The 13,406-nt window shown below is 45.6% G+C and overlaps 1 protein-coding gene across 1 annotated transcript in view; it reads left to right on the top strand.

The window, feature by feature from the left end:
• The window catches only part of dysf (dysferlin, limb girdle muscular dystrophy 2B (autosomal recessive)), a 241,551-nt gene that overhangs the window by 124,552 nt on the left and 103,593 nt on the right, over positions 1 to 13,406 (top strand). The window contains exon 39 of the mRNA XM_046320433.1: positions 1,929 to 2,090. Within this exon, the coding sequence (XP_046176389.1) occupies positions 1,929 to 2,090 (162 nt within the window). The remainder of the gene's footprint in view (positions 1 to 1,928; positions 2,091 to 13,406) is intronic.

Genomic DNA, 13,406 nt, shown 5'->3' on the forward strand with positions numbered 1-13,406 from the left:
TACTACTACTGTACCATACTACCGCTAATACTAATACTGTACCATACTGCTGCTAATACTACTACTGTACCATACTACTGCTAATACTACTACTGTACCATAATACCACTAATACTACTAGTGTACCATACTACTACTGTACTATACTACCACTAATACTACTAATGTACCATACTAATACTGTACCATACTACCACTAATACTACTACTGTACTATACTACCACTGATACTACTACTGTACCATACTACTACTGTACTATACTACCACTAATACTACTACTGTACCATACTACTACTGTACTATACTACCGCTAATACTACTACTGTACTATACGTCCGCTAATACTTCTACTGTTCTATACTACTACTGTACCATACTACCGCTAATACTACAACTGTCCTATACTACTGTACTAATACTACTACTGTACTATACTGCTGGTACTACTACTGTAATATACTACCACTAAAACTACTACTGTACTACACTACCACTAATACTACTACTGTACCATACTACTGCTAATACTAATACTGTACCATACTGCTGCTAATACTACTACTGTACCATACTACTGCTAATACTACTACTGTACCATACTACTACTAATACTATAATCCACTAATACTACTACTGTGCTATACTACCACTAATACTACTGCTGTACCATATACTACTATAGTACAACTGGTACTAATACTACTACTGTACTATACAACTACTAATACTATACTCCACTAATACTACTACTGTGCTATACTAATATGAATACTACTGCTGCCATATACTACTATGTACAACTGGTACTACTACTGTCACACTATACAACTACTGCTCCAAATACTACTATAATACTACTATGATACTATACTACTACTGTACTATACTACCACTAATACTACTACTGTACCATACTTACTGTACCACTAATACCACTAATACTACTACTACTATACTACTACTACTAACTACTACTGTACCATACTACTACTGTACTATACTACCACTAATACTACTACTGTACCATACTACTACTGTACTATACTACCGCTAATACTACTACTGTACTATACGTCCGCTAATACTTCTACTGTTCTATACTACTATGCTAACACTAATACTACTACTGTCCTATACTACTGTACTATACTGCTACTGTACTATACTGCTGGTACCACTATTGTACTATACAACTACTACTGTACTATACTACTACTGCTGTCATATACTGCTATACTCTTACTGGTACTGCTACTGTAGTATACTACTACTAATACTACTACTGTACTATACTACTATACTACTGCTGCTGTCATATACTACTGCACTAATACTAGTGCTACTACTGTACTATACAACTACTAATACTATACTCCACTAATACTACTACTGTGCTATACTAATATGAATACTACTGCTGCCATATACTACTATAGTACAACTGGTACTACTACTGCCACTGTACTATACAACTACTAATACTATACTCCACTAATACTACTACTGTGCTATACTAATATGAATACTACTGCTGCCATATACTACTATAGTACAACTGGTACTACTACTGTCACTGTACTATACAACTACTGCTCTCAAATACTACTATAATACTACCTTATGATACTATACTACTGCTTTGCTACACCGCTATACTACTACTGCACTATACTTCTATACCACTAATACTACTTCTATAATACTTTACTACTACTATACTACTACTACTGCAACATCTACATGGTTCCTTACGGTATCAAACCTGTTCTATATAGGTAACTTAGATACTGTTCTCTCTCTTTCTCTCTCGCTCTCTCTTTCTCTCCATCCATTCTCTCTCTCTCTCTCTCTCTCTCTCTCTCTCTCTCTCTCTCTCTCTCTCTCTCTCTCTCTCTCTCCATCCATTCTTTCTCCTCTCCTCTCCAGATCTTGGCATGGGGAGTGCGTAACCTGAAGAGCTTCCAGCTAGCTAGCGTTACCTCTCCCAGCCTGCAGGTGGAGTGTGGAGGCATCATGGTTCAGTCCTGCGTCATACGATCTACAAAGAAGAAACCCAACTTCGACATCAACACACTCTTCATAGACGTGGTAAGACCTGGTTCCAAACCCTCCACTAGGTTTTTTAAACCTTACCCACTACCTTCGTCACTAGTCTCTACACTCCTACCCTTCACCCTAGCCCCTTACCCACTACCTTCCTCACTAGTCTCTACACTCCTACCCTTCACCCTAGCCTCTTACCCACTACCTTCCTCACTAGTCTCTACACTCCGACCCTTCACCCTAGCCCCTTACCCACTACCTTCCTCACTAGTCTCTACACTCCTACCCTTCACCCTAGCCTCTTACCCACTACCTTCCTCACTAGTCTCTACACTCCGACCCTTCACCCTAGCCTCTTACCCACTACCTTCCTCACTAGTCTCTACACTCCGACCCTTCACCCTAGCCCCTAACCCTTTACCTTCATCAGTAGAATTTACACTCCGACCCTTCACCCTAGCCCCTTACCCACTACCTTCCTCACTAGTCTCTACACTCCGACCCTTCACCCTAGCCTCTTACCCACTACCTTCCTCACTAGTCTCTACACTCCTACCCTTCACCCTAGCCTCTTACCCACTACCTTCCTCACTAGTCTCTACACTCCGACCCTTCACCCTAGCCTCTTACCCACTACCTTCCTCACTAGTCTCTACACTCCTACCCTTCACCCTAGCCTCTTACCCACTACCTTCCTCACTAGTCTCTACACTCCGACCCTTCACCCTAGCCCCTTACCCACTACCTTCCTCACTAGTCTCTACACTCCTACCCTTCACCCTAGCCCCTTACCCACTACCTTCCTCACTAGTCTCTACACTCCGACCCTTCACCCTAGCCTCTTACCCACTACCTTCCTCACTAGTCTCTACACTCCGACCCTTCACCCTAGCCTCTTACCCACTACCTTCCTCACTAGTCTCTACACTCCGACCCTTCACCCTAGCCTCTTACCCACTACCTTCCTCACTAGTCTCTACACTCCGACCCTTCACCCTAGCCTCTTACCCACTACCTTCCTCACTAGTCTCTACACTCCTACCCTTCACCCTAGCCTCTTACCCACTACCTTCCTCACTAGTCTCTACACTCCAACCCTTCACCCTAGCCTCTTACCCACTACCTTCCTCACTAGTCTCTACACTCCTACCCTTCACCCTAGCCTCTTACCCACTACCTTCCTCACTAGTCTCTACACTCCTACCCTTCACCCTAGCCTCTTACCCACTACCTTCCTCACTAGTCTCTACACTCCGACCCTTCACCCTAGCCTCTTACCCACTACCTTCCTCACTAGTCTCTACACTCCTACCCTTCACCCTAGCCCCTTACCCACTACCTTCCTCACTAGTCTCTACACTCCTACCCTTCACCCTAGCCTCTTACCCACTACCTTCCTCACTAGTCTCTACACTCCTACCCTTCACCCTAGCCTCTTACCCACTACCTTCCTCACTAGTCTCTACACTCCTACCCTTCACCCTAGCCTCTTACCCACTACCTTCCTCACTAGTCTCTACACTCCTACCATTCACCCTAGCCTCCTTATCCAAATGGCCCAGTTCCAAACCGACCACTAGGCCCTTACTCTTTGCTTTCACTAGCTACCTCAGACCTGATAAACTTAGTTTGATTGAGAACTAGAATCAACAAGCGACTAATGACCTTCCAGTGTTCTATTACAGGAATCAGTGTTCTATTACAGGAATCAGTGTTCTATTACAGGAATCAGTGTTCTATTACAGGAATCAGTGTTCTACATCCTACAGTAGGTAGAATCAGTGTTCTACATCCTACAGTAGGTAGAATCAGTGTTCTACATCCTACAGTAGGTAGAATCAGTGTTCTACATCCTACAGTGGGTAGAATCCGTGTTCTACATCCTACAGTAGGTAGAATCAGTGTTCTACATCCTACAGTAGGTAGAATCAGTGTTCTACATCCTACAGTGGGTAGAATCCGTGTTCTACATCCTACAGTGGGTAGAATCAGTGTTCTACATCCTACAGTAGGTAGAATCAGTGTTCTACATTCTACAGTGGGTAGAATCAGTGTTCTACATCCTACAGTGGGTAGAATCAGTGTTCTACATCCTACAGTAGGTAGAATCAGTGTTCTACATCCTACAGTAGGTAGAATCAGTGTTCTACATCCTACAGTAGGTAGAATCAGTGTTCTACATTCTACAGTGGGTAGAATCAGTGTTCTACATTCTACAGTGGGTAGAATCAGTGTTCTACATCCTACAGTGGGTAGAATCAGTGTTCTACATCCTACATCCTACAGTAGGTAGAATCAGTGTTCTACATCCTACAGTGGGTAGAATCAGTGTTCTACATCCTACAGTAGGTAGAATCAGTGTTCTACATTCTACATCCTACAGTAGGTAGAATCAGTGTTCTACATCCTACAGTAGGTAGAATCAGTGTTACTCAACAATATGATCCTACAGTATGTAGAATCAGTGTAACTCAACAATATGTTCCTACAGTAGGTAGAATCAGTGTTCTACATCCTACATCCTACAGTAGGTAGAATCAGTGTTCTACATCCTACATCCTACAGTAGGTAGAATCAGTGTTCTACATTCTACATCCTACAGTAGGTAGAATCAGTGTTCTACATCCTACAGTAGGTAGAATCAGTGTTCTACATTTTACAGTAGGTAGAATCAGTGTTCTACATTCTACATCCTACAGTAGGTAGAATCAGTGTTCTACATTCTACAGTAGGTAGAATCAGTGTTCTACATTCTACAGTAGGTAGAATCAGTGTTCTACATCCTACAGTAGGTAGAATCAGTGTTCTACATCCTACAGTAGGTAGAATCAGTGTTCTACATCCTACAGTAGGTAGAATCAGTGTTCTACATCCTACAGTAGGTAGAATCAGTGTTCTACATCCTACAGTAGGTAGAATCAGTGTTCTACATCCTACAGTAGGTAGAATCAGTGTTCTACATCCTACAGTAGGTAGAATCAGTGTTCTACATCCTACAGTGGGTAGAATCCGTGTTCTACATCCTACAGTGGGTAGAATCAGTGTTCTACATCCTACAGTAGGTAGAATCAGTGTTCTACATTCTACAGTGGGTAGAATCAGTGTTCTACATCCTACAGTGGGTAGAATCAGTGTTCTACATCCTACAGTAGGTAGAATCAGTGTTCTACATCCTACAGTAGGTAGAATCAGTGTTCTACATTCTACAGTGGGTAGAATCAGTGTTCTCCATCCTACAGTGGGTAGAATCAGTGTTCTACATCCTACAGTAGGTAGAATCAGTGTTCTACATCCTACAGTAGGTAGAATCAGTGTTCTACATTCTACAGTGGGTAGAATCAGTGTTCTACATTCTACAGTGGGTAGAATCAGTGTTCTACATCCTACAGTGGGTAGAATCAGTGTTCTACATTCTACATCCTACAGTAGGTAGAATCAGTGTTCTACATCCTACAGTGGGTAGAATCAGTGTTCTACATCCTACAGTAGGTAGAATCAGTGTTCTACATTCTACATCCTACAGTAGGTAGAATCAGTGTTCTACATCCTACAGTAGGTAGAATCAGTGTTACTCAACAATATGATCCTACAGTATGTAGAATCAGTGTAACTCAACAATATGTTCCTACAGTAGGTAGAATCAGTGTTCTACATCCTACATCCTACAGTAGGTAGAATCAGTGTTCTACATCCTACATCCTACAGTAGGTAGAATCAGTGTTCTACATTCTACATCCTACAGTAGGTAGAATCAGTGTTCTACATCCTACAGTAGGTAGAATCAGTGTTCTACATTTTACAGTAGGTAGAATCAGTGTTCTACATTCTACATCCTACAGTAGGTAGAATCAGTGTTCTACATTCTACAGTAGGTAGAATCAGTGTTCTACATTCTACAGTAGGTAGAATCAGTGTTCTACATCCTACAGTAGGTAGAATCAGTGTTCTACATCCTACAGTAGGTAGAATCAGTGTTCTACATCCTACAGTAGGTAGAATCAGTGTTCTACATCCTACAGTAGGTAGAATCAGTGTTCTACATCCTACAGTAGGTAGAATCAGTGTTCTACATCCTACAGTAGGTAGAATCAGTGTTCTACATCCTACAGTAGGTAGAATCAGTGTTCTACATCCTACAGTAGGTAGAATCAGTGTTCTACATCCTACAGTAGGTAGCATCAGTGTTACTCAACAATATGTTCCTACACTATGTCAATTTTTTATTATTATTTTTTAAAATTATTTATTTCAGCTTTATTTAACCAGGTAGGCAAGCTGAGAACAAGTTCTCATTTACAACTGTGACCTGGCCAAGATAAAGCAAAGCAGTGTGACACAGACAGCAACACAGAGTTACACATAGAATAAAACAAACATACAACATCAATAATACAGTAGAAAAAAGTGCAAATGGCGTGAGGAGGCAATAAATAGGACATAGTAGTTACAATTTAGCAGATTAACACTGGAGTGATAGATGTGCAGATGATGATGTGCAAGTAGTGATACTGGTGTGCAAAAGAGCAGCAAAGTAAATAAAAACAATATGGGGATGAGGTTGGTAGATTGGGTGGACTATTTACAGATGGCCTATGTACAGCTGCAGCGATCAGTTAGCTGCTCAGATAGCTGATGCTTCAAGTTAGTGAGGGAGATATAAGTCTCCAACTTCAGCGATTTTTGCAATTCGTTCCAGTCATTGGCAGCAGAGAACTGGAAGGAAAGGCGGCCAAAGGAGGTGTTGGCTTTGGGGATGACCAGTGAGATATACCTGCTGGAGCACGTGCTATGGGTGGGTGTTGTTATAGTAACCTGTGAGCTGAGATAAGGCGAAGCTTTACCTAGCAAAGACTTATAGATGACCTGAGGTTCAGTGGGTCAGCCATGAAAAAATATGAAGCGAGGGCCAGCCGACGAGAGCATACAGGTCGCAGTAGTGGGTAGTATATGGGGCTTTGGTGACAAAACGGATGGCACTGTGATAGACTGCATCCAGTTTGCTGAGGAGAGTGTTGGAGGCTATTTTGTAAATTAAATCGCTGAAATCGAGGATCCGTAGGATAGTAAGTTTCATGAGGGAATGTTTGGCAGCATGAGTGAAGGAGGTTTTGTTGCAAAATAGGAAGCCAATTCAAGATTTAATTTTGGATTGGAGATGTTTAATATGAGTCTGGAAGGAGAGTTTACAGTCCAGCCAGACACCTAGGTATTTGTTGTTGTCCACATATTCTAAGAATCGTCCAGAGTAGTGATGATAGTCGGGTGGGCGGGTGCGGGCAGCGATCGGTTGTAAAAGCATGCAAATAGTTTTACTAGCGTTTAAGAGCAGTTGGAAGCCACGGAAGGAGAGTTGTATGGCATTGAAGCTCGTTTGGAGGTTAGTTAACACAGTGTCCAAAGAAGGGCCAGATGTATACAGAATGGTGTCGTCTGCGTAGAGGTGGATCAGGGAATCACCCGCAGCAAGAGCAACATCATTGATATATACAGAAAAAAAGAGCCGGCCCGAGAAGTGAACCCTGTGGCACCCCCATAGAGACTGCCAGAGGTCTGGACAACAGGTCCTTCGATTTGACACACTGAACTCTATCAGAGAAGTAGTTGGTGAACCAGGCGAGGCAGTCATTTGAGAAACCAAGGCTGTTGAATCTGCCGATAAGAATATGATTATTATTATTTCACTGTATCACAATTCCAGTGGGTACATAGACTAAGTTGACTGTGCCTTTAAACAGCTTGGAAAATTCCAGAAAATTCCATCATGGCTTTAGAAGCCTCTGATAGGCTAGCTGACATAATTTGAGTCAATTGGTGTACCTGTGGATGTATTTCAAGGCCTACCATCAAACTCAGTGCCTCTTTGCTTGACAGCATTGAAGGGGTGCTTTGCTGCAGGAGAGACTGGTGCACTCCACAAAATAGATGGCTTCATGAGGATGGAAAATGATGTGGATATACTGAAGCAACATCTCAAGACATCAGTCAGGAAGTTAATGCTTGGTCGCAAATGGGTCTTCCTATTGGACAATGAATGAAGTTGTGGCAAAATGGTTTAAGGACAACAAAGTCAAGGTATTGGAATGGCCATCACAAAGCCCAGACCTCAATCTCATAGAAAATTTGTGGGCAGAACTGAAAAAGCGTGTGCGATCAAGGAGGCCTACAAACCTGATTCAGTTATACCAGCTCTGTCAGGAGGAATGGGCCAAAATTCACCCAACTTATTGTGGGAAGCTTGTGGAAGGCTACCAGAAACGTTTGACCCAAGTTAAACAATTTAAAGGCAATGCTACCAAATACTAAGTGAGTGTATGTTATTCTGACATTTCACATTCTTTAAAAAAAGTGGTGGTCTTAACTGACCTAAGACAGAGAATTTTTACTCGGATTAAATGTCAGGAACTGTGAAAAACTGAGTTTAAATGTATTTGGCTAAGTTGTTTGTAAACTTCCGACTTCGACTGTGCAACAGTTTGTGTCTAGAGTGTCACGCCCTTTGAAGAGGGGAAGACCACGGTCGCTTTCCAGTCTTTTGGGATATGAAAGAGAGGTTGAACAGACTGGTAAATAAGGGTTGCAACAATGGCGGTGGATAATTTTAGAAAGAGAGGGTCCAGATTGTCTAGCCCGGCTGATTTATACGGGTCCAGGCTTTGCAGCTCTTTCAAGAACATCTGCTATCTGGATTTGGGTGAAGGAGAAGCTGGGGAGGTTTGGGCAAGTAGCTGCGAGGGGTGCGGAGCTGTTGGCCGGGGTTGGGGTAGCCAGGAGGAAAGCATTTGCAAACCGTCGAGAAATGCTTATTGAAATTCTCGATTATCGTGGATTTATCGGTGGTGACAGTGTTTCCTAGCCTCAGAGCAGTGGGCGGCTGGGAGGAGGTGCTCGTGTTCTCCATGGACTTTACAGTGTCCCAGAACTTTTCGGAATTAGAGCTGCAGGATGCACATTTCTGTTTGAAAAAGCTAGCCTTTGCATTCCCAACTGACTGCGTGTATTGGCTTCTGACTTCCCTAAAAAGTTGCATATCGCTGGGACTATTCGATTCTAGTGCAGTCTGCCACAGAATGTTTTTTTGTGACAATAGATGTCATCATTCACCAGAACAGAGAGACTGAATGTCTAATGTCAACACAGTGATAAGGCTTTGACCAGAGCCCTGTATAGAGAATAAGTTGTCATTTGGGACACAGTCCTCATCAGGCAGAGAGACCCTCCGTAACAGTCCTCATCAGGCAGAGAGAGACCCTCCGTAACAGTCCTCATCAGGCAGAGAGAGACCCTCCATAACAGTCCTCATCAGGCAGAGAGACCCTCCGTAACAGTCCTCATCAGGCAGAGAGACCCTCCATAACAGTCCTCATCAGGCAGAGAGACCCTCCGTAACAGTCCTCATCAGGCAGAGAGAGACCCTCCGTAACAGTCCTCATCAGGCAGAAAGAGACCCTCCGTAACAGTCCTCATCAGGCAGAGACACCCTCCGTAACAGTCCTCATCAGGCAGAGAGACCCTCCGTAACAGTCCTCATCAGGCAGAGAGACCCTCCGTAACAGTCCTCATCAGGCAGACAGACCCTCCGTAACAGTCCTCATCAGGCAGAGAGAGACCCTCCATAACAGTCCTCATCAGGCAGAGAGACCCTCCATAACAGTCCTCATCAGGCAGAGAGAGACCCTCCATAACGGTCCTCATCAGGCAGAGAGAGACCCTCCGTAACAGTCCTCATCAGGCAGAGAGAGACCCTCCATAACAGTCCTCATCAGGCAGAGAGACCCTCCGTAACAAGTCCTCATCAGGCAGAGAGAGACCCTCCGTAACAGTCCTCATCAGGCAGAGAGACCCTCCATAACAGTCCTCATCAGGCAGAGAGACCCTCCATAACAGTCCTCATCAGGCAGAGAGACCCTCCGTAACAGTCCTCATCAGGCAGAGAGACCCTCCATAACAGTCCTCATCAGGCAGAGAGACCCTCCGTAACAGTCCTCATCAGGCAGAGAGACCCTCCATAACAGTCCTCATCAGGCAGAGAGAGACCCTCCGTAACAGTCCTCATCAGGCAGAGAGAGACCCTCCGTAACAGTCCTCATCAGGCAAAGAGAGACCCTCCGTAACAGTCCTCATCAGGCAGAGAGAGGCCCTCCGTAACAGTCCTCATCAGGCAGAGAGAGGCCCTGCATAACAGTCCTCATCAGGCAGAGAGAGACCCTCCGTAACAGTCCTCATCAGGCAGAGAGAGACCCTCCTTAACGGTCCTCATCAGGCAGAGAGAGGCCCTCCATAACAGTCCTCATCAGGCAGAGAGACCCTCCATAACAGTCCTCATGAGGCAGAGAGACCCTCCGTAACAGTCCTCATCAGGCAGAGAGACCCTCCATAACAGTCCTCATCAGGCAGAGAGACCCTCCGTAACAGTCCTCATCAGGCAGAGAGAGACCCTCCTTAACGGTCCTCATCAGGCAGAGAGAGGCCCTCCATAACAGTCCTCATCAGGCAGAGAGACCCTCCATAACAGTCCTCATCAGGCAGAGAGAGACCCTCCGTAACAGTCCTCATCAGGCAGAGAGACCCTCCGTAACAGTCCTCATCAGGCAGAGAGAGACCCTCCATAACAGTCCTCATCAGGCAGAGAGAGGCCCTCTGTAACAGTCCTCATCAGGCAGAGAGAGGCCCTCTGTAACAGTCCTCATCAGGCAGAGAGACCCTCCGTAACAGTCCTCATCAGGCAGAGAGAGACCCTCCGTAACAGTCCTCATCAGGCAGAGAGAGGCCCTCCGTAACAGTCCAATTCAGGCAGAGAGAGGCCCTGCATAACAGTCCTCATCAGGCAGAGAGAGACCCTCCGTAACAGTCCTCATCAGGCAGAGAGAGACCCTCCTTAACGGTCCTCATCAGGCAGAGAGAGGCGCTCCATAACAGTCCTCATCAGGCAGAGAGACCCTCCATAACAGTCCTCATGAGGCAGAGAGACCCTCCGTAACAGTCCTCATCAGGCAGAGAGACCCTCCGAACAGTCAGAGAGCCCTCCGTAACAGTCCTCATCAGGCAGAGAGACCCTCCATAACAGTCCTCATCAGGCAGAGAGACCCTCCGTAACAGTCCTCATCAGGCAGAGAGAGACCCTCCTTAACGGTCCTCATCAGGCAGAGAGAGGCCCTCCATAACAGTCCTCATCAGGCAGAGAGACCCTCCATAACAGTCCTCATGAGGCAGAGAGACCCTCCGTAACAGTCCTCATCAGGCAGAGAGACCCTCCATAACAGTCCTCATCAGGCAGAGAGACCCTCCGTAACAGTCCTCATCAGGCAGAGAGAGACCCTCCTTAACGGTCCTCATCAGGCAGAGAGAGACCCTCCATAACAGTCCTCATCAGGCAGAGAGACCCTCCATAACAGTCCTCATCAGGCAGAGAGAGACCCTCCGTAACAGTCCTCATCAGGCAGAGAGACCCTCCGTAACAGTCCTCATCAGGCAGAGAGAGACCCTCCATAACAGTCCTCATCAGGCAGAGAGAGGCCCTCTGTAACAGTCCTCATCAGGCAGAGAGACCCTCCGTAACAGTCCTCATCAGGCAGAGAGAGACCCTCCTTAACGGTCCTCATCAGGCAGAGAGAGGCCCTCCATAACAGTCCTCATCAGGCAGAGAGACCCTCCATAACAGTCCTCATGAGGCAGAGAGACCCTCCGTAACAGTCCTCATCAGGCAGAGAGACCCTCCATAACAGTCCTCATCAGGCAGAGAGACCCTCCGTAACAGTCCTCATCAGGCAGAGAGAGACCCTCCTTAACGGTCCTCATCAGGCAGAGAGACCCTCCATAACAGTCCTCATCAGGCAGAGAGACCCTCCATAACAGTCCTCATCAGGCAGAGAGAGACCCTCCATTACGGTCCTCATCAGGCAGAGAGAGACCCTCCATTACAGTCCTCATCAGGCAGAGAGAGACCCTCCATTACGGTCCTCATCAGGCAGAGAGAGACCCTCCATTACAGTCCTCATCAGGCAGAGAGAGACCCTCCATAACAGTCCTCATCAGGCAGAGAGAGACCCTCCATTACGGTCCTCATCAGGCAGAGAGAGACCCTCCATTACAGTCCTCATCAGGCAGAGAGAGACCCTCCATTACGGTCCTCATCAGGCAGAGAGAGACCCTCCGTAACAGTCCTCATCAGGCAGAGAGAGACCCTCCATTACGGTCCTCATCAGGCAGAGAGAGACCCTCCGTAACAGTCCTCATCAGGCAGAGAGAGACCCTCCATTACGGTCCTCATCAGGCAGAGAGAGACCCTCCGTAACAGTCCTCATCAGGCAGAGAGACCCTCCACCCTCCATTACGGTCCTCATCAGGCAGAGAGACCCTCCGTAACAGTCCTCATCAGGCAGAGAGAGACCCTCCATTACGGTCCTCATCAGGCAGAGAGACCCTCCATTACGGTCCTCATCAGGCAGAGAGACCCTCCGTAACAGTCCTCATCAGGCAGAGAGACCCTCCATTACGGTCCTCATCAGGCAGAGAGACCCTCCGTAACAGTCCTCATCAGGCAGAGAGAGACCCTCCATTACGGTCCTTACGGTCCTCATCAGGCAGAGAGACCCTCCATTACGGTCCTCATCAGGCAGAGAGACCCTCCGTAACAGTCCTCATCAGGCAGAGAGAGACCCTCCATTACGGTCCTCATCAGGCAGAGAGACCCTCCATTACGGTCCTCATCAGGCAGAGAGACCCTACATTATGGTCCTCAACAGGCAGAGAGACCCTCCATTACGGTCCTCATTCCTCCGGCTCCGTCTCTAACAAGGTCCTCTATGATGTGGTTTCATTCAGAGTTTGATCTTAATCAACTAACCACAATAGACAGACTTCATTCACTCAGAACTTCTAATTTATCAAATCACATGTTATTTGTCACATGCTCCAAATACAACAGTGAAATGCTTCCTTACAAGCCCTGACCAACAATGCAGTTTACATTTTTTTTTAAATAAATAAGAATAACAAATAATGAAAGAGAATGGTGTAAGGTATCTGTTTGACCAATAGGAATGATCTTGAGGACTTTCAACACCACATGTACAGAGTACAGCCGTACAGTTACCGTAGAAACAAGCTCAACCTATTTTAATAAAGGCCATCTCAAAAACAAACAAAAAATCTGATCTGTGCCCTTCTCATTTCATTCTTAGCCAGCAGCACATATTCTGACTCCATTTGACCTAAAACATCTCCCTCTGAAAGGTCAGGCGTGGGGATGAGGATGCTCATCCTGGATGAGTCCGCATGGAGCTTTGTAGAAAACGTAAACAACATTGTTTAATAACATGTCCAGTCTTAGACATGTGTTCATGTGTTTCTGGGCTGGCTGAG

The sequence above is a fragment of the Oncorhynchus gorbuscha genome, linkage group LG21 (genome assembly GCF_021184085.1).
Source record: "Oncorhynchus gorbuscha isolate QuinsamMale2020 ecotype Even-year linkage group LG21, OgorEven_v1.0, whole genome shotgun sequence".
NCBI lineage: Eukaryota > Metazoa > Chordata > Actinopteri > Salmoniformes > Salmonidae > Oncorhynchus > Oncorhynchus gorbuscha.